General features: G+C 43.5%; 1 protein-coding gene across 6 annotated transcripts in view; it reads left to right on the top strand.

Annotated features, from left to right (window-relative positions):
* Positions 1-898: 898 nt before the first annotated feature.
* Positions 899-19,110, top strand: part of LATS1 (large tumor suppressor kinase 1) — a 60,516-nt gene continuing 42,304 nt past the window's right edge. For 2 of the 6 annotated variants that reach the window (XM_073022565.1, XM_038002273.2), the window contains exon 1: positions 903-3,471. In XM_073022565.1, coding sequence (XP_072878666.1) covers positions 2,973-3,471 — 499 coding nt within the window. In that variant the 5' untranslated portion in view covers positions 903-2,972. Of the gene's footprint in view, positions 3,472-13,454; positions 13,558-19,110 lie in introns of all 6 variants that reach the window. The other 4 variants (XM_038002272.2, XM_073022566.1, XM_008006684.3 and 1 more) reach the window with 4 other exon arrangements.

Below are 19,110 nucleotides of genomic sequence, written 5' to 3'. Positions count from 1 at the left end.
CTGGGCATGGTGGTGCATGCCTGTAATCCCAGCTACTCAGGAACGCTGAGGAAGGAGAATTGTTTGAACCCAGCAGGCGGAGGTTGCGGTGAGCCGAGATGGCACTGCTGCACTCCAGCCTGGGCAACAAGAACAAAACTTGGTCTCAAAAAAAAAAAAAAAAAAATTAGTCAGTCGTGGTGGCCTGCGCCTGTAATCCCAAGCTACTCCGATGCTGAGGCAGGAGGATCACCTGAGTCCTGGGGGTTGAAGCTGCAGTGAGCCATAATTATATCACTGCACTTCCACTTGGGTGACAGAGTGAGACCCCATCTAAAAAAAAAAGAGATTTTGGAGCATCTTGTACTGCCTGAAAATATGAAAGTTCTTTTTTTTTTTTTTTAAAGGTGAGGTCTTGCTTTGTCACCCAGGCTGAAGTGCAGTGGCTAGATCTTGGCTCACTGCAGTGTTGGCCTCCTGGGCTCAGGTGATCCTTCTGCCTCAGCCTCCTGAGTAGCTGGGACTACAGTTGTGTACCACCACACCTGGCTGATTTATAGAGATGAGGTCTTGCTGTTATCCAGGCTGGTCTCGAACTCTTGGGCTCAAGTGATTCTCCTGTCTCAGCCTCCAGAAGTGCTGGGATTAAGGGGGTGAGCCACCAAACTGGGCAGAAAGTTCTTTAAAACACACACACACATACGACAAGCCAACTGAAAGAGCTCCAGTGGCCAAAACTGAAACAACTTGAGCAACAAAATAAATACCCAAAGCATAAAATAGATATCCATGAGGCCATACTGACATAAAGGGTTTTTCTTTTGTTTATTTGTTTATTTATTTTTATGTAAGATGGACCCTTGCTTTGTCACCCAGACTGGAGTGCAGTGGTACAATCTCAGCTCACTGCAACCTCCACCTCCCGAGTTCAAGCGATTCTCCTGCCTCAGCCTCCCGAGTAGCTGGGACTACAGGCATGTGCCCACCACGGCCGATTTTTTGTATTTTTAGTAGAGACAAGATTTCTCCATGTTGGCCAGGCTAGTCTCGAGCTCCTGACTTAGTGATCCGCCCACCTCGGTCTCCCAAAGTGCTAGGATTATAGGTGTGAACTACCACACCCGGCCAATAAATGTTTGAATAAATAAATGAAGGAGAAGGGATAAATCTGCAGAATTTCAAATAATGTGTTTGAATTCTCCACTTTTATTTATTTATTTATTTGAGACAGAGTCAAGATGATGGAGCACAACTCCCCATTCCTTAAGAGTGGGTGGCACATAGTCTGATGTCTTACCCTAAGATTGCATGAATTTCTGGAAGGGTTTATGTTCTCAGGGCCACACTGGTCTCCAGACTTCTTCCATGTACATTGCCCCCTCCTTCCTTTCTAAGGTCACCCAAGCATGAAATCGGACTCTACATCTATTGCTAAAAACAAAAAAGCCCCATTTCCATGAAGCACTGAAGAGTTGAGTAGGCTGAAACTGGACCAAGATCTTCCATCACAATAATATAAAAACCTGCAAATGCGATGGCAGATATCGCCATTCCCACACACACATCCAACACCCACAGTAAATATTTCCCCAACCATCAGAACTCTCCGCACCTGCAGTCCCTGCTGCTTTTCATCTCGTCGGTTTGTTCTCTTGCTGATCATTGCACCTCTCCTTTCCCTGCTCTTTCATCTCTGACCCTACTTCACAGGAGTAAGCCTCCTAGTCCTACACAGAGCAATTTACTCAGCTCCCTGAATTATCTAGGAATTTCCCCAAAGACGAGAGTTTGTGGAGATACTTTCCTTTAGGTTTAGAGAGCATTGAATACCATTGGTTGATGACAGAGGTGACAGGATTCTGGGGGCAGTCTGTTCTTCCAGATGCAGAATCCTTTTGGATAGGGCAAGTAGACCTGTAGACATATTAGATTCCTATAATTCATATAATTTTAGGGCTGAAAACGTTTTCATGGGTCACTCTTCCGTTGAAGAAAGTAAGCTCTTTAGTGACCCACCTTGGGTCACATTGTCTACCTTCTACAAACTCTGTGCTTGTAGAAAATAGGCTTTCAACCAAATATTCTTGGAACGTAATCTTTTTTTTTTTTTTTTGAGACGGAGTCTCGCTCTGTCGCCCAGGCTGGAGTGCAGTGGCGCGATTTCGGCTCGCTGCAAGCTCCACCTCCCGGGTTCACGCCATTCTCCTGCCTCAGCCTCCCAAATAATTGGGACTACAGGCGCCCGCCACCACGCCCGGCTAATTTTTTTATTTTTAGTAGAGACGGGGTTTCACTGTGTTAGCCAGGATGGTCTCGATCTGCTGACCTCGTGATCCGCCCGTCTTGGCCTCCCAAAGTGCTGGGATTACAGGCGTGAGCCACCGCGCCCGGCCGAAACATATTTTACCAGGTTTTCACATTTGGATTTCTGGATACAGTAAGTAGCCAGTTACTACTTTAACGTCAGAAAAAGATGTCTTTAATTTTTTTATAGTCTGTAGTAGAAAAATTACGAAAGAAGGTACTTAAAAATGCCAGCTGTATATTTCCTAGAGGAAAAACTGGCAAAGGCGCTCTTCACAAAGGGTAGACGGTACCTTATACATCAAACCCAACGATCCCGTCTCACACTTTACATTCAGTTTAACCATAAGTAAAACCTCTTGTCACACCGTCACCGTTACTCCAATTACGGCAATAACCACCTCCTTCTACGGATGCGGTCGACAGATAAGATCTCTAAACTGCTGCTATCAATCGGTCCTGGCTCAAGAATTTCTTATCTGCCTGATTCAGAAAATACAGATGCTGGAAGCTCACAGGCTTGTTCGGGGAAAGAACGCTAAGCAAGAATAAAATTTTATTTCAAAGCGCCAAAAATCTCGAATTCTGAGGTCCACAGCAAGGTTTCCCAGAACGACTCACAGTTGTTCCCTTGTGAGAACGTAGCTCCGTGAAATGCGCATCCCTACTCGGTCCAGAGAAATAGATCAATGGGAAAAAGGATTGAATCGACAGGAGAGAGCCTTAACCCACGGCCGCGGGCGAGTCTTCTGGGCAGGGGCAGGCGGGAGCGACGTGGGGCGACGCTCACGAACGATCAGAGCGGCGGGCGACGCAACGAGGCCCGGAGGCCGCTGGCTGTGCGCTCCCTCGCAGCAGCCGGGCGGGCAGAAGCCCCCAGTCCTCTGCCCCCGCGCAAGCGACGCCGGGAAATGCCCACATCCGGGAAACCTGCAGCGGAGTGCGGCGGCGGCGGCGATACTGAGTGGAAGGCAAAATGGCGGCGGCGGCGGTGTCCTGGTGTTAAGAGGAGAGCCAGGTCCTCGCGACCCCCCGCGACGGGTCGCGCTGGCCCGCGGCAGCCGGCCCGCTCCTCTCCCCGCTCTGCCCCACCAGGGATACTTGGGGTTGCTGGGACGGGCTCCGACCGCCCCGGCGTCCGCCCTCAGGCCCGTGGCTGCTGTCCAGGAGCTCTGCTCTCCCCTCCAGGTAGGTCCCGGGCCGGCGTAGCGGGTGCTCTCCTCCCTTGCTCGAGTTGGCGGGGCGGTGGCCGCCGGGGCCCACGCCCATCCCCGCTGGCGAGGGTCCAGAGGTTGCTGTGGATTGGCGGGCAGAGCCGGCCCGCTCCGGGCCTGACTTGGCTGGTTGCATTGACCCGAGCTGAGCCCTGCCCTGGGGAAGCGAGGGTTGGCCGCGCCCGGTGCTGCAGGAAGAGCCCCAGGCTTTTCGGCCTCGAAGGTGCAGGTTTGGCTGGGTAGAGCCTGTCTTGCTGCCGGCCTTGCGCCGACGGTCTCCCACCCCACCCCCAACACGCGAGTCGGCGGTGTCCAGGAGGGAAGGAACGGGAAAGGTGGTTCTGAAGGAAAATTGCAGTAAAAGGGCTACAGTTCTTTGAATCCCAGAGGGCCGTGATCCTGGGTATACCTTGGAGAAATCCTTGGAGTCTGTTATGTCTAGTTCAGTGTGATTTTAGGTTACTGTTCTTAGTTGAAAGTGGTGGGAAAGATGGAGAAGTCTTTATGGAGTAGCAGTGTGTATATAAATACAGCAAATGAAAGAACGACAATTAAGGGAACAGTGACTCTCAGATGACTTGATTTATCACTGTTCTGACTTCTCTGTCAATTTCTAAGGGAACAAAATTTAATGTTTGCCAACTCATATGTTAATACGACTTTTAAAACATGTATCTTCCTCCAGAAGTTATTCATAAATCTAGTGAACAATAAGTATAATCTCATGCACAGAAGTATATTGTATAACTCCAGTTTTGGAAATGGATTTGAATGTTAGCGATCATGAAACTTGTCAGACCTTTATGAATTATTTATTGAAGGTTAAAATTTTTTATCAAATTTCCTCCATGAGGAAGAAAAGCTAGGACATTATAATTGGAGTGAATGTTCTCTGCTACGAAAACGAAGCTTATCTCTGACGGTAAAGTAGGGTAGTTGATTCCCTAAGGCAGTGGAGGAATTTGAACAGTAAAAGAAGTAGCACTGTGTTAGTCCAGTTGGCTGCTACTGCAAGAAACTAGATCATGGTCCATGCTTGGAATGGCGCATTCTGTGCCTAAATATTGATTAAATATGCCTTGCTGCTCACCAAAAAATACTTCTACATTTTTAATGTATAATATCTGGCTTTCATTGTATAGGTCTTTTTTATTTTTGTTTTGTTTTTATTGCAAGTCCTTGTTGTTCTGTATAGTCTTTGGAACGGTTCTAACCCTGGTTGTTTAGTTATTTCAGATGTTTTATTTATATTAATGGGAGATTGTTATACATCACAAAAGTTACTTAGTCATTGAATAACATTTTCGCCAAGTAGAAACAGCAATCATTTTTCAGCATGAAGATACAGTGTTGCTTTCACTTTTGATCTGACAATTATTAGAAAGTGAACTGAAGAAAATATCAGTATGCAGTTTCCTTTAAAGATGGGAACTCGCTATCTTGCCTGTGCTGGATTCCAACTCCTGGGCTCCAGCAATCCTCCACCACAGCCTCTCAAGTAGCTGGGACTACAGGTGCACTACTGCACCCAGCCAGGGTACTTTTCTGATAAACTTAATTCAACCCAAGTTAACACTTTGAAATCTTATGTAATGGTACCATTTTTTTCCTCTAAGTTGGACAAACTAATCAGTGATACTTGTTTGTTGATGTTTGTATTTTTGAGGAGGGTCTGAACCTTTTTAAAAAAAAATGGCGATTTGTCATACCCAGGCAGTTTGATTCCAGAGCTCTTACTTTAACCATGAGGTTAAAAGTCATTGAAAGTTATGGAGTAGGTAGGTGACATGATCAGAATTGTTTATTAAGATGAATCTGGCCCCATTGTAGTGTGGGTTAAAAAGGTAAACAGTTTTGCTTTGAAGAATTATTTTAAAAATTCTCTTTGCCTAGTAATAATTTGAATTTTCACATGTCATAGCAGCAAAGATTATTGAGATTTAGTAATGCCAGTATTAACCATACCTTGTTGTGGGGATTATAAAATTAGTATAACTTTCTAGAAGGCAGTCTGACGATAAATATTACAATTTTAAATATGTATTCTCTTTGATCCAGCAATTCCACTTCTGGGAATTTATTTTAAGGAAAATGCTCAGCAATGTGTGCACAAGAATTTTTATTGCAGCAATTTTTTTTTGTTCACAATTTTTGTTATGTGCAAGGAATAGGCTATATATATTATATATATGTTCATTTTATTAAACTATGAAGCATAATAAAATGAACATCCATGAACTTACCACCTGTCGTCAGAACTAGAATATTACCAGTATAATTGAAGTTATCAGTTTGCAGTATTATTTTACATTAGCAAAGAAATGAAGAACAATCTAAATGTCCATCAGTCAGGGATTTATAAATAATAGTACATCTGGCCAGACGTGGTGGCTCACACCTGTAACCAGCAGTTTGGGAGGCCAAGGTGGGCGGATTACCTGAGGTCTCGAGTTCGAGACCAGCCTGGCCAACATGGTGAAACCCCATCTCTACTAAAAATACAAAAATTAGCTGAGTGTGGTGGCGCACGCCTGTAGTCCCAGCTACTTGTAAGGCTGAGGCAGGAGAATCACTTGAACCCGGGAGACGGAGGTTGCAGTGAGCCGAGATGGCACCACTGCACTCTAGCCTGCGACAGAGTGAGGCTCCATCTCGAAAAAATAAATAAATAAAATAAAAATAGTACATATACATGATGAAGTTCAATATCAAGGTATTTATTTATTTATTTATTTATGTTTTATTTTTATTTTTTTTGAGACGGAGTCTCTCTCTGCCGCCCAGGCTGGAGTACGGGGGCCGGATCTCAGCTCACTGCTAGCTCCGCCTCCCGGGTTTACGCCATTCTCCTGCCTCAGCCCCCCGATTAGCTGGGACTACAGGCGCCCGCCACCTCGCCCGGCTAGTTTTTTGCATTTTTAGTAGAGACGAGGTTTCACCGTGTTGGCCAGGATGGTCTCGATCTCCTGACCTCGTGATCCGCCCGCCTTGGCCTCCCGAAGTGCTGGGATTACAGGCGTGAGCCACCGCGCCCGGCCTAGTTTTTTGTATTTTTAGTAGAGACGGAGTTTCACTGTGTTAGCCAGGATGGTCTCGATCTCCTGACCTCGTGATCCGCCCGTCTTGGCCTCCCAAAGTGCTGGGATTACAGGCTTCAGCCACCGCACCCGGCCAATATCAAGGTATTTAAAGGAATGAGGTTGAACTATCATATTTTCTCAGTTCTGAAATACCACTAACTCTAAGATAAGCCATCTATTTAGTAGCAATTTTTTAGCGGGCAGAAAGTAAACATAAAGATTTTATTAATAATCAGTAGCATACATTTATTCGTTCCATTGTATACCGTTTTCATCACAATAAAGTTTGAGTCTCAGCCTTATTCACATTCAGAATCTAGGATTCTTCTGAATTACTTTGGGTAGTTAATGCAACATTATGATAACAGGCTGCTTTTCGTAATGCTAGTTAATTATCTTAACCTATGTTGTCTTTATGATTGTGTGTATAATTTTAAGGTATATTGAAGAATACTGGGACGTTGCTTTCCTTTTTGCTTAGTTTTTTTTTCCTTCTAATTAAACAGCTTCCTCTGAAGATAACTGCAAAAGTTTTGACAGATTTTGAGTCTCTTACCTTTGAAAATTCTGTGATCTTGCTTGAATTTAATAATTATGCCTTTAATTGCATTGTCTATTGAATGACAGTTTGAGTGCACAATACTATATCACAATGGAACATTTTCAGAACATTTTGTGGGCCAGGCATGGTGTAATCCCAGTATTTTGGGAAGCTGAGGCAGGAGGAACACTTGAATTCAGGAGTTTGAGACCAGCCTGGGCAACCTAGCAAGCTCTCCATCTCTATTTACAAAAGTAGTAATAGCCAGGCGGGTAGCTCGTGTTTGTAATCCCAGCACTTTGGGAGGCTGAGATGGATGGATCACATGAGGTCAGGAGTTCAAGCAGAGGTTACAGTGAGCCAGCATATGGCACTACACTCCAGCCTGGGCAACAGAGTGAGACTCATGCCTATAATCCCAACACTTTGGGAGGTTGAGGCAGGTGGATCACCTAAGGTCAGGAGTTCAAGACTACCCTGGCCAACATGGTGAAACCCTGTCTCTACTAAAAATACAAAAATTAGCCACACATGATGGCACATGCCTGTAATTCCAGCTACTTGGGAGGCTAAGGCAGGAGAATCGCTTGAACCCGGGAGGCAGAGGTTGCAGTGAACTGAGATTGCGCCATTGCACTCCAACCTGGACAACAAGAGAGAAACTGCTTCTCAAAAACAAACAAACAAACAAAAACAAAACAGAAAAAAAGAAAAAGCATTTTGAGCATCATATATGGTGCTGCCAATGAAAATATTACAATTGGCCGGGTATGGTGGCTCATGCCTGTAATCGCAGCACTTTGGGAGGCCAAGGCAGGTGAATCACCTGAGGTCAAGTGTTTGAGACCAGTCTGGGCAACATGGTGAAACCCCATCTCTACTAAAAGTACTAAAAATTAGCCGGGTGTGGTGGTGGACGCCTGTAATCCCAGCTACTTGGGAACCTGAGGCAGGAGAATTGCTTGAACCTGGGAGGCAGAGGTTGCAGTGAGCCGAGATGGTGCCATTGCACTCCATCCTGGGCAACAGAGCGAGACTCTGTCTCAAGAAAACAAAAAAAGAAAATAATACAACTGAGGTAACAAAGAGATTTTGGCTTTTATTTTATGGTTAAGTTAGGCATGTGCAATGACTGCTACTCTAGAACTTCTCTGCTTTGGAGGGGAGATTCGACCTTGATTTATTTGGAAGGAACTCTCAGCCATTGTTTTAATTATCATCCCTGGCCACCTGTGAAGTGTGTGTTGGGTGAATATTCTCTCTTTTGAAGGTACAAATCTTTCTCAACTAGCTTATTGCTCATAGAAGTTGGGGGCCCAAGGGTTGATCTTAAGATATACTCTATTTATTTATTATTATTTTTTTTTCTGGGACAGAGTTTTGCTCTGACTCCAGCTCAGGCTGGAGTGTAGTGGCAAAATCACGGCTCACTACAGCCTTGACCTCCTGGGCTCTATTGATCCTCTCACCTCAATTGATCCTCCCACCTCAGTCTCTCCAGTAGCTGGGACTGCAGGTGCACACCAACATACTTGGCTGATTTTTTCTATTTTTTGTAGAGATAGGGTCTCACTTTGTTGCCCAGGCTAGTCTCAAACACCTGGGCTCAAGAGATCCGCCCACTTCAGCCTCCAAAAGTTTTGGGATTACAGGCATGAGACACTGCACCTGGCCCTAAATTTTAGAAATATTAAAATGTAGAAAAGCATGCTTAGAATCAAACAAACATGACACTGGCTGGGCATGGTGGCTCACGCCTGTAATCCCAGCACTTTGGGACGCCGAGATGGGAGGATCACTTGAGGCCAGGAGTTTGAGACCAGCCTCGTCAACATAGCGAGACCCTCGTCTCTATTAAAAAAGAAAAGAGAGAATAAAAGATAAAATGTGGCTGGGCGCAGTGGCTCACACCTGTAGTCCCAGCACTTTGGGAGGCCAACAAGGGCGGTCTCCTGAAGTCAGGAGTCTGAGACCAGCCTGACCAGCATGGAGAAACTCTGTCTCTACTAAAAATGGAAAATTAACCGGGTATACTGGCACATGCCTGTAATCCCAGCTACTTGGGAGGCTGAGGCAGGAGATTTGCTTGAACCTGGGAGGCGAAGGTTGCGGTGAGCCATCACACCATTGCACTCCAGCCTGGGTGACAAGAGCGAAACTCCGTCTCTAAATAAATAAATAAATAAATGACACCTATTACTGTGGAAAGATGTTCATGGTATTATGTTATTCCTTTGCTAACAAATTGGGCCCTGATTAGTGACAGAGGCAAGATTCTTCGGTTCTATGGTCCACATGCCCAGTAATCTCTTAATTGGGTCCAGATATGGTGAAGTAATGTGTCGTGTGTGCTGCGTGTGTGCGTACTCTGTCTGTCTGTCACTCACTGTATCTGTTTCTATCTCCCTTCCTTTTCTCTTCCTCTCACTCACTCACCGCAGTACACAAGGGCCACAGTAAGCACTCTTCCTAGAAAAAGAGAATAATGGAAGATAAGCAGCAAATGCTGATCTATAATCTGAAATCTCCTAGTCAGATTCTGTGTAAGCAACCAGCCGTGGAAGTAGGGGAGATTGGACCTTGATTTATTTGGAAGGAACTCTCTCATCCATTGTTTTAATTATCATCCTAGGCCACCTGTGAAGTTTGTGTTGTACCTTCCCTTTGGAACATACAGATCTTTCTCAGCTAGCTTATTGCTCATAGAAGTTGGGGGCCCAAAAGTGTTAAATTTTGAACAGACAAAAAGAGTTTTTTAGTATGAACTTAAGGATGATTTAAGAAAAAAAAAAATTCTCTCTGTTTTTTGAGACGGAGTCTCGCCTTGTCACCCAGGCTGGAGTGCAGTGGCACAATCTCGGCTCACTGCAACCTCCGCCTCCCAGTTTCAAGTGATTCTTCTGCCTCAGCCTCCTGAATAGCTGGAACTACAGGCACGCACCACCATGCCCAGCTAATTTTTGTATTTTTTAGTAGAGACGAGGTTTCACCATATTGGCCAGGCTGGTCTCGAACTCCTGACCTCGTGATCCACCCGCCTCGGCCTCCCAGAGTGCTGGAATTAGAGATGTGAGGCACCGCGCCCGGACAAAAAATATTTTTTTTTTAACAAAACAGTTTCTTTAAGTTAGTAAACCTCTTCCAATCTGTTTGGTTTCCATCAATTCTATGTGTCAGTAACCACAACCGAAGTTTGCATGTATTGGTAAACTCATCCAAAGATTTAAGAGTGTCTATTCCTCCTCCTCTCATTTGGTTATTTGAGGCTATTAGGTTTGACAGGAGGGCTACATCTTTAATATGGTCTTAACCACAGAAGCACTAGTTAGCTAACGAGTTTCAATAGGCATCTGTGCTCAGTCTTTTAATCCTGCCTCTAGGGGTCTAGGTGCAAACTGCTTTTCCAGTCCTTCAAGGCTTTAAATTTCTGAACTTTTTCTATTCTCTTCTGTTTTTGCTTTCAAATCTGCTACTTCCTTCTTGAACTCATCATTTACTTATAATACTTGCCAAATATCTAATAGCAGCTAATACTCAGTTCCAAAATCCTCTTTACCAAACTCTTTTATAAGACTACAAGATCAGTAGCCTCTTTGTATGCTCACTGACCTTGTAGTTGTATGAAAAGTTATTATAGGCAACAGCTTTACCAGATATTTTGCCACTATGAAACATGATCCTCCATCTTTCCGGCCTCTGGTATCTGTTTCCTCTCAGCCCTCAGCCTGACCACTAAGGCAGTATCACTAAGGTAGGACTGCATAGGTTTTCATTGTAGCAGCACCTGACTTCCAGGTACCAGTTTGCTGTATTAGGATAATGAAACACTGAATATACAGATGGACAATGGCCAGATCATGTATGAAACTAGAACTCTGACCCATGACCTATGTAGCAGTAGGCCCAAACAGTCAGGACTTGGTCAGTAATTACCAGCTTCCCTAATTTTTGTGCCTACTTCCAATTTGGGACGACTCAGAGAAAGCCAAATATGCTTCCCAAACCAACCACATAGGACACCCCGCTTCCAGTGTCGACGAAGAGTCAAACTCTGTAAAATATTTTAAGAGATCTATTCTAAGCCAAATATGAGTGGCCATTGCCCCATGACACAGCCCTCAGGAGCTCCTGAGAACATGTGCCCAAGGTGATCAGACTACATCTTGGTTTTATACATTTTAGGGAGACGTAAGACATCAATCAGTATATGTAAGATGTACATTGGTTAGGTCCAGAAAGGAAGACAACTTGAAGCAGATGGCTTCCAGGTCATAGGTAGATTCGCAGATTTTCTGATTGGCAGTTGGTTGAAAGAGTTGTTACTATCTAAAGACCTAGAATCAATAGAAGGGAGTATCTAGGTTAAGATAAGCAGTTGTGGCCAGGCACAGTGGCTCACGCCTGTAATCCCAACACTTTGGGAGGCCAAGGCAGGTGGATCACGAAGTCAGGAGTTCAAGACCAGCCTGACCAACATAGTGAAACCTATCTCTACTAAAGATACAAAAATTAGCTAGGCATGGTAGTGTGCGCCTATGATCCCAGCTACTCAGGAGGCTGAGGCAGGAGACTCACTTGAACCTGGGAGGCGGAGATTGTGGTGAGCCAAGATCAAGCCACTGCATTCCAGCCTGGGCAACAGAGTGAGACTCCATCTGAAAAAAAAAAAAAAAAAAAAAAAAAAAGGTAAGGAATTATGGAGCCCAGCGTTCCCATTATGTAGATAGAATCAATAGGAAGGAATGTCTGAGTTAAGGTAAGGGGTTGTGGAGACCAAGGTTCCCATTATGTAAAGGAAGCCTCCAGGTGGCAGGCTTTAGAGAGAATACATTGTAAATGTTTCTTATCAGGGTTGATTCTCTCCGGGATCAGGCAAAAGGCCTGAGAAAGGAAGGGAATTATCTTCAGAATGTAGATTTTCCCCACAAGAGACAGCTTTGCAGTACTGTTTGAAGATATGGCAAAAGAAACATAATTTAGGGTCAAATACTTGGATTTCTTTTAGGGCCTGCCATCTGTCATGTGATACTATGCTAGAGTCAGGCTGGAATTGGGTATCTTATTGCTACAGAGAGTCTGTTTTGTCAGTCTTAAGATTTGTTTTAATGTTAATGCTAGTCCAGCTTTGCCTGAATTCCAAAAGGGAGGAGGGAATAATGAGGCGTGGCCAAACCCCGCTTTCCATCATGGCTGGAACTAGTTTTTCAGGTTAACTTTCAAATGCTCTTGGCTGAGAGGAGGGGTTCATTCAGAAGGTTGAGGGACTTAGAATTTTATTTTTGGTTTACACCAGTTCTCCCACCTCCAGTTTCCCATGTCAACAACTTACAATCAGAGCATACCTGAAGTCTTCCCCCCTTTTTTAGCATGAAGATTTCCCACTCCCCTGCTTGCCTTTGAATCTTTGCCAAGCAAAGTTGACAGTGGCTGACTCCCTACCTGTATAGTAAGATCTGATTAAATAGCCTCTGCTTGTTTCCATTTGGGCAGTCTTTGTCTATTTTCACAATATTATTAGACAGTTTTATGGTAACAAATCCCCAAATATCAATGGCTTAATACAACAAAAATGTTTCTCTTGCTCAGAGTTCAGTGGGAGTCAGTAGGGCTCTCTGTCCAGTGGCTTAGGGACCCACCTTCCTTCCATATTGTCAAGCCACCATCTCAAAGTGTAACCTACATTGTCATTAAAGCAGGAAAACTGAAGCAAAGTGATTTTTAACTGCCTCAGTCCAGAATTGAGGTATGTTACATCTGTTCATCCAGCTTTGGCAGAATCTGGGAAATGGAGTTGAGTACTGTATGTGAATATAGTCTCTGCCACAATATATTTACCAAAAGCAATTGGCTAAAGACATACACGATTCCTGCATTTCAGCGTTTTTGAAATCAGAAGATGTAGATTATCTTACAATCGAAATTTTTTTTTTTTTGAGACTGAGTCTCACTCTGTCGCCCAGGCTGGAGTGCAGTGGTGCAGTCTCGGCTCACTGCAACCTCTGCCTCTGTGGTTCAAGCGATTCTCCTGCCTCAGCCTTCCGAGTAGCTGGGACTACAGGTGCCTGCCACCATGCCCGGCTAATTTTTGTATTTTTAGTAGGGACGGGGTTTCACCATATTGACCAGGCTGGTCTCGTACAATTAAACTTGAAATGAATATTCAAATATAATGCTTCTGTTATTTCCCCTGATAAATGAAGTGATATTGTTTGATGGAAATAATAGTTTCTTTAAAGTAAATCCTGTGTGTTTTTATTGCATATATTTAAATAAGAATTTGTAGCAGAACCATTCTGGGATCCAGTCATTTCCTTTCCTTTTTTTTTTCTTTTTTAGCTCTCTATTTTGGAAAACTTCAAGAATACAAAAAAGTAGAGAGAAAGGTCAAGGGAGTAGGATTGCTTGATGCCAGGAGTTCAAGACCAGCCTGGGCAACATGGTGAGCCCCTGTCTCTACAAAATAAGAAGAAGAAAGAGACTAGTACAGTGAACCCTCATATACCCATTACTCAGCTACAACAGTTTTCAACAAATGACAACTTTTGTCTCATTTATATCCCCAACCCCTTCAGCACACAACCAAATTATTTTGAAATAAATTCCAGACATTATTTATTTTATCCACAGGTATTTTCAACATGTAGATGATAGAAATATGCTTAAAGTTAGTTTTCAGTTATTTAAACCTAAAACACTTTGTCACACATATACCAGAACTCAGTCCTTTCTCTGACCTTTGTGCAGTCAATGTTAGGAGTTACATCAGAGTATAGGACTAGAGAATGAATCTTTCTGGTCCAGCGTTTTCTAATGTATACTCCATGGAATGTGAATCTCATGAAATGTTATGGGGGGAGTTCTTGTCTTGAACTCCTTACCTCAAGTGATCCTTCCACCTGGGCCTCCCAAAGTATTGGGATTACAGGCGTAAACCCCCAGGCCCCCATTGTCTTCTCATAATTCCCCATGATTATGTAAAAGAATGAGATGTCCAGCCAGGCGCAGTGGCTCACACCTGTAATCCCAGCACTTTGGGAGGCCGAGGCGGGTGGATCACGAGGTCAGGAGTTCGAGACCAGCCTGACCTACATGATGAAACTCCATCTCTACTAAAAATACAAAAATTAGCCGGGCATGGTGGTGTGTGCCTGTGATCCCAGCTACTCAGGAGGCTGAGGCAGGAGAATTGCTTGAATCAGGGAGGCAGAGGTTGCAGTGAGCCAAGATTGCCCCACTGCACTCTAGCCTGGGTGACAGAGCAAGGCTCTGTCTTCAAAAAAAAAAAAAAAAAAAGAGAGAGAGATGTCCAATTTTGTGTATTATGATCCCATTTTTGTTAATAGTAGTATATGTTAGAATATTCAGTATTAATAGTGATTATTATTGGTTTCCTGTGTCCTATGTAACAAATCACTCTAAACCTGATGGCTTAAAACAACATAAATTTATCCTCTTACAGTTCTGGAGGCCAGAAGTCTAAAATCAAGGCATTAGCAAGGCCAGTTTTCCTCCAGAGGCTCTAAGAGAGAAGCTATCCCTTACCACTTTCAGCTTCTGTTGGCTGCTTACATCCTTGGCTTCTGACTTCATCATCACATTGCCTCCCTTTTTCTGTGTGAATCAAACCTCCTTCTGCCTCTCAAAAGGACACTTGTAATTGCATGTGGGATTTACCCTGTTAATCCATGACAATAGCTTAATCTCACAATCCTTAATCACATCTGCAACATCCCTTTTTCCAAATAAGATAACATTTACAAGTTCCAGAGAAGATTAGGAGGGGGAATATCTGTTGGTTTTTTTTTTTTTTTTAAGACAGGGTCTCACTCTGTCTCCTAGGCTGGAGTGCCGTGGTACAGTCATGGCTTACTGCAGCCTCCACCTCCCGGGCTCAAGTGATCCATCCTCCTACTTCAGTCTCCTGAGCAGCTGGGACTGCAGCCACGCACACTGCCACACTTGGCTCATTTTTTGTAGTATTTGTGGAAACGGGATTTTGCTGTGTTGCCCACCCAGGCTGGTCTTGAACTCCTGAACTCAAGTGATCCTTCCACTTTAGCCTCCCAAAGTGTTGGGATTACAGGTGTAAGCCAGGAAAACCTTTTTTTTTTTTTTTTTTTTTTTTTTTTTTGGAGATGGAGTTTCGTTTTTATTGCCCAGGCTGGAGTGCAATGGCACCATCTCGGCTCACCGCAACCTCCGCCTCCTAGGTTCAAGCGATTCTCCTGCCTCAGCCTCCCAAGTAGCTGAGATTACAGGCATGTGCCACCACACCTGGCTAATTTTGTATTTTTAGTAGAGACGGGGTTTCTCCATGTTAGTCAGGCTGGTCTCGAACTCCTGACCTCAGGTGATCCACCCTGCCTCGGCCTCCCAAAGTGCTGGAATTACAGACGTGAGCCACCACGCCCATCTCAGGAATCTTTTAAGAGGCCATTATTCAGCACACTACAGTGATTCTCACTCTTGAGGAAGGTGAATTATGAGGGACTTCTACTTTTTTCTACTGTATATATTTATATAAACACTTGAATTTTTCAATAAGGATGCATACTGTATTTTTTTAACAGCAGAAAGAAGAGGCAAGTTACCTGCATTTGTAAGTTCAAATATTTTTGCACTACCTACTGGTGACCAGGTCCCATTATAGGGAAATGGAAGCAAGTATTTTGACAGAAGCAAAACTATGTTTCTTTTTTTTTTTTTTTCTCTCTCTCTCTGTCTCTCTCAGAATGATCTTGGAAATGGTAAAATAACAATAATAGTAAAGTGATGATTAACTTCCAGTTGAAACTCAAAATAAGTGAGATATTAAAAGAATACCTACATTCTATAAATGAATTGCAACCCAGATACTAAAAGAACTGACCTGTGAGATTCCGCAGCAGTGTTAATCCTTGAGAAATGGTAGATTTCAGAAGACCTAATGTAGAAAGTACCTTCACTTTTAGAAAGGGCCAGAGGCGAATTCTGCAAACTTTAGACTGGTGAGCTAAATGTTAAGCTTAGAAAAACTCATTAGTAAGCTATTAAATTAATATTTTGGGAAAGCCTAGAAAAGAAAATGCTTTAGGAACCAGCTTCCTTCATAAAAAGCATATGGTATGTCCATCCTAATTTCATTTACAAAATAATTATATTATTCATGTATTATTATGTTATAGATAGCATATGTGTAATTTTCAGACAATGAAAAGGTTCATCTTTTTTTTTTTTTTCAAAGTGGAGAAATATGAGCTGCTTGTCATAGAGTTTGATTGATTCATAGCTAATTTAGCAATTGTGCCATGAGAGTACTGATTTATGAGGTGAAGTCATCAGGAAACTACCTCTAGTGGCTGCTGCAGGGCTTTGTCCTGTCTCAGACCTGCTGCAAATATGTATGTGTGTGTGTAAAGGTAAACTGAGGCTGTATATAATTAATTTCTATAAATATAAATTTTAAAAAATTAAAAATGGGTGTATTTTTAACAGCTCTATTAACATATAGTTTATATACTATAAAGTTCACTCAGGCTAGGTGGGGTGGCTCATGCCTATAATCCCACCATTTTGGGAGGCTGAGGCAGGAGGCTTACCTGAACACTTGAACCCAGGAGTTCAAGACCAGCCTGAGCAACATAGGGAGACTTTGTTTTACAAAAAATTAACAAGTTAGCTGGGCAGGGTGGCATGTGCCTGCATTCCCGGCTACTCGGGAGGCTTAGGCAGGAGGATCACATGAGCACAAGAGGTTGAAGCTGCAGTGAGCTGTGATCACACCACTGTACTCCAGCCTGGGCAATAGAATGAGACCCTGTCTCAAAAAAAAAAAAAAAAAAAAACCCTCAGTTTACCCACTTACAGTGTTTTTTAGTGTATTTACACAGCAATACATTGTAATCTAATTTTAAAACAGAAAATAGGTTAGTTTTATATACAGTATGGTGAATTTTCTTTTTTTGCTTAGCATACATTTGGGTATCTGTTTATGTCTGTGTATTATGTAGAACTACATCATTCTGCCGACCACAGTGACTCACACCTGTAATCCCAGCACTTTGGGAGGCTGAAGTGGACAGATCACCTGAGGTCGGGAGTCTGAGACCAGCCTGACCAACATGGATAAATCCTGTATCTACTTAAAATACAAAATTAGCCTGGCGTGGTGGCACATGCCTGTAATCCTAGCTATTCTGGAGGCTGAGGCAGGAGAATCGCTTGAACCTGGAAGGCGGAGGTTGCAGTGAGCCAAGATGGCGCCATTGCACTCCAGCCTGGGGAATAAGAGTGAAAAAAAGAACTACATCATTATTTTTGACTTAGATGTATATTATATAAACGTACTATGAATTACTTAAGCAATCCTCCACTGATGAACATCTAGACTGGTATCAACTTTTGCTGTTGTAAATGATGTTGCGAGGAACAGCCTACATCTTCACATACTTGTGTGTGTATTCCTTTACTTGTGTGGCATTGTTCCTCTTAATCCTAGTTCAATTTATAAGGTAGATGTTGATAACCACTTTATGTCTCAGGAGTCAGTTTCAGAGAATTAAATGCCCAAGTCCACATTGCTACTAATTAACAGAACAAGTAATTTTTTTTTTTTTTTTTAAATATAGATACGGTCTCCCTATGTTGTCCAGACTGCTTTCAAACACCTGCACTCAAGCAGTCTTACCTCCTTGGCCTCCCAAGTGCTGTGATTATAGGCCTGGGCCACCATGCCCGGCCCCTGAACAAGTACTTCAATCTCATTTTTTGTTGTTGCTTTCCATTACAAGTGCTGTGCTTTTCTAGTACTCACAGGAGTACTGTAAATCCAGCTAAGCCGTTTATGAGATTCATCCACAAGATCCAACCACCTCCTGCCAGACCCCACCTTCAGCAGTGGAGACTAAAGTTTGACGTGAGATTTGGTGGGGACACAGATCCAAACCATATCAGAGTCCCAGTTCATAGCTTGGAAAATAAACTCAGGCATCTGTTCTTAAAGCATAAAGGGACCTTCTGGAATAGTGCTTTAAAAATCCTTTTAAAGCAGAGGAGTGCAGTGGCTCAAGCCTGTAATCCCAGCACTTTGGGAGGCCAAGGCAGGAGAATCACTTGAGGCTAGGAGTTCGAGACCAGCCTGGCCAACACAGTGAAATCCCCATCTCTATTAAACAATATAAAAATTAGCTAGGCATGGTGGCAGACACCTGTAATCACAGCTACTTGGGATGCCGAGTCATGAGAATCACTTGAACCTGAGAGGCGGAGGTTGCTGTGAGCCAAGGTTGTACCACTGCACTCCTGCACTCCAGCCTAGATGATAGGGCAAGAGTCTGTCTCAAAAAAGAAAAAAAGGCTGGGCGTGCGATGGCTCACTCCTGTAATCCCAGCACTTTGGGAGGCTGAGGCGGGCAGATCGTGAGGTTAGGAATTCAAGAACAGCCTGGCCAACATGGCGAAACCCCATCTCTAGTAAAAAATTTTTTTTTTTTTTTTTTTTTTTTTTTTTTTTGAGACGGAGTCTTGCTCTGTCACCCAGGCTGGAGTGCAGTGGCCGGATCTCAGCTCACTGCAAGCTCCGCCTCCCAGGTTCATGCCATTCTCCTGCCTCAGCCTCCCGAGTAGCTGGGACTACAGGCGCCCGCCACCTCGCCCGGCTATTTTTTTTTTTTTTTGTAGTTTTATTAGAGATGGGGTTTCACTGTGTTAGCCAGGATGGTCTCGATCTTCTGACCTCGTGATCCACCCGTCTCGGCCTCCCAAAATTTTTTAAAAAGTTAGCTGGGCGTAGTGACGGGTGCCTGTAATCCCAGCTATTGGGGAGGCTGAGGCAGAATTTGCAGTGAGCCAAGATCACGCCACTGCACTGCACTCTGGGTGACAGAGTGAGACTCCGTCTCAAAAAAGAAAAGTTAAAGCAACAATACCCTTCTAAAGAAATATTGAAGTCTGATTTGTAAAATTTAAAATTTGATCCACTAGGTAAAGTTGTTAATGAGAGGTTACCTGTTTT

Source organism: Chlorocebus sabaeus, chromosome 13, assembly GCF_047675955.1.
Source record: "Chlorocebus sabaeus isolate Y175 chromosome 13, mChlSab1.0.hap1, whole genome shotgun sequence".
Lineage (NCBI taxonomy): Eukaryota > Metazoa > Chordata > Mammalia > Primates > Cercopithecidae > Chlorocebus > Chlorocebus sabaeus.
Note: the sequence above shows the minus strand (reverse complement) of the source record. Positions and strands in the feature narration are given on the sequence as shown.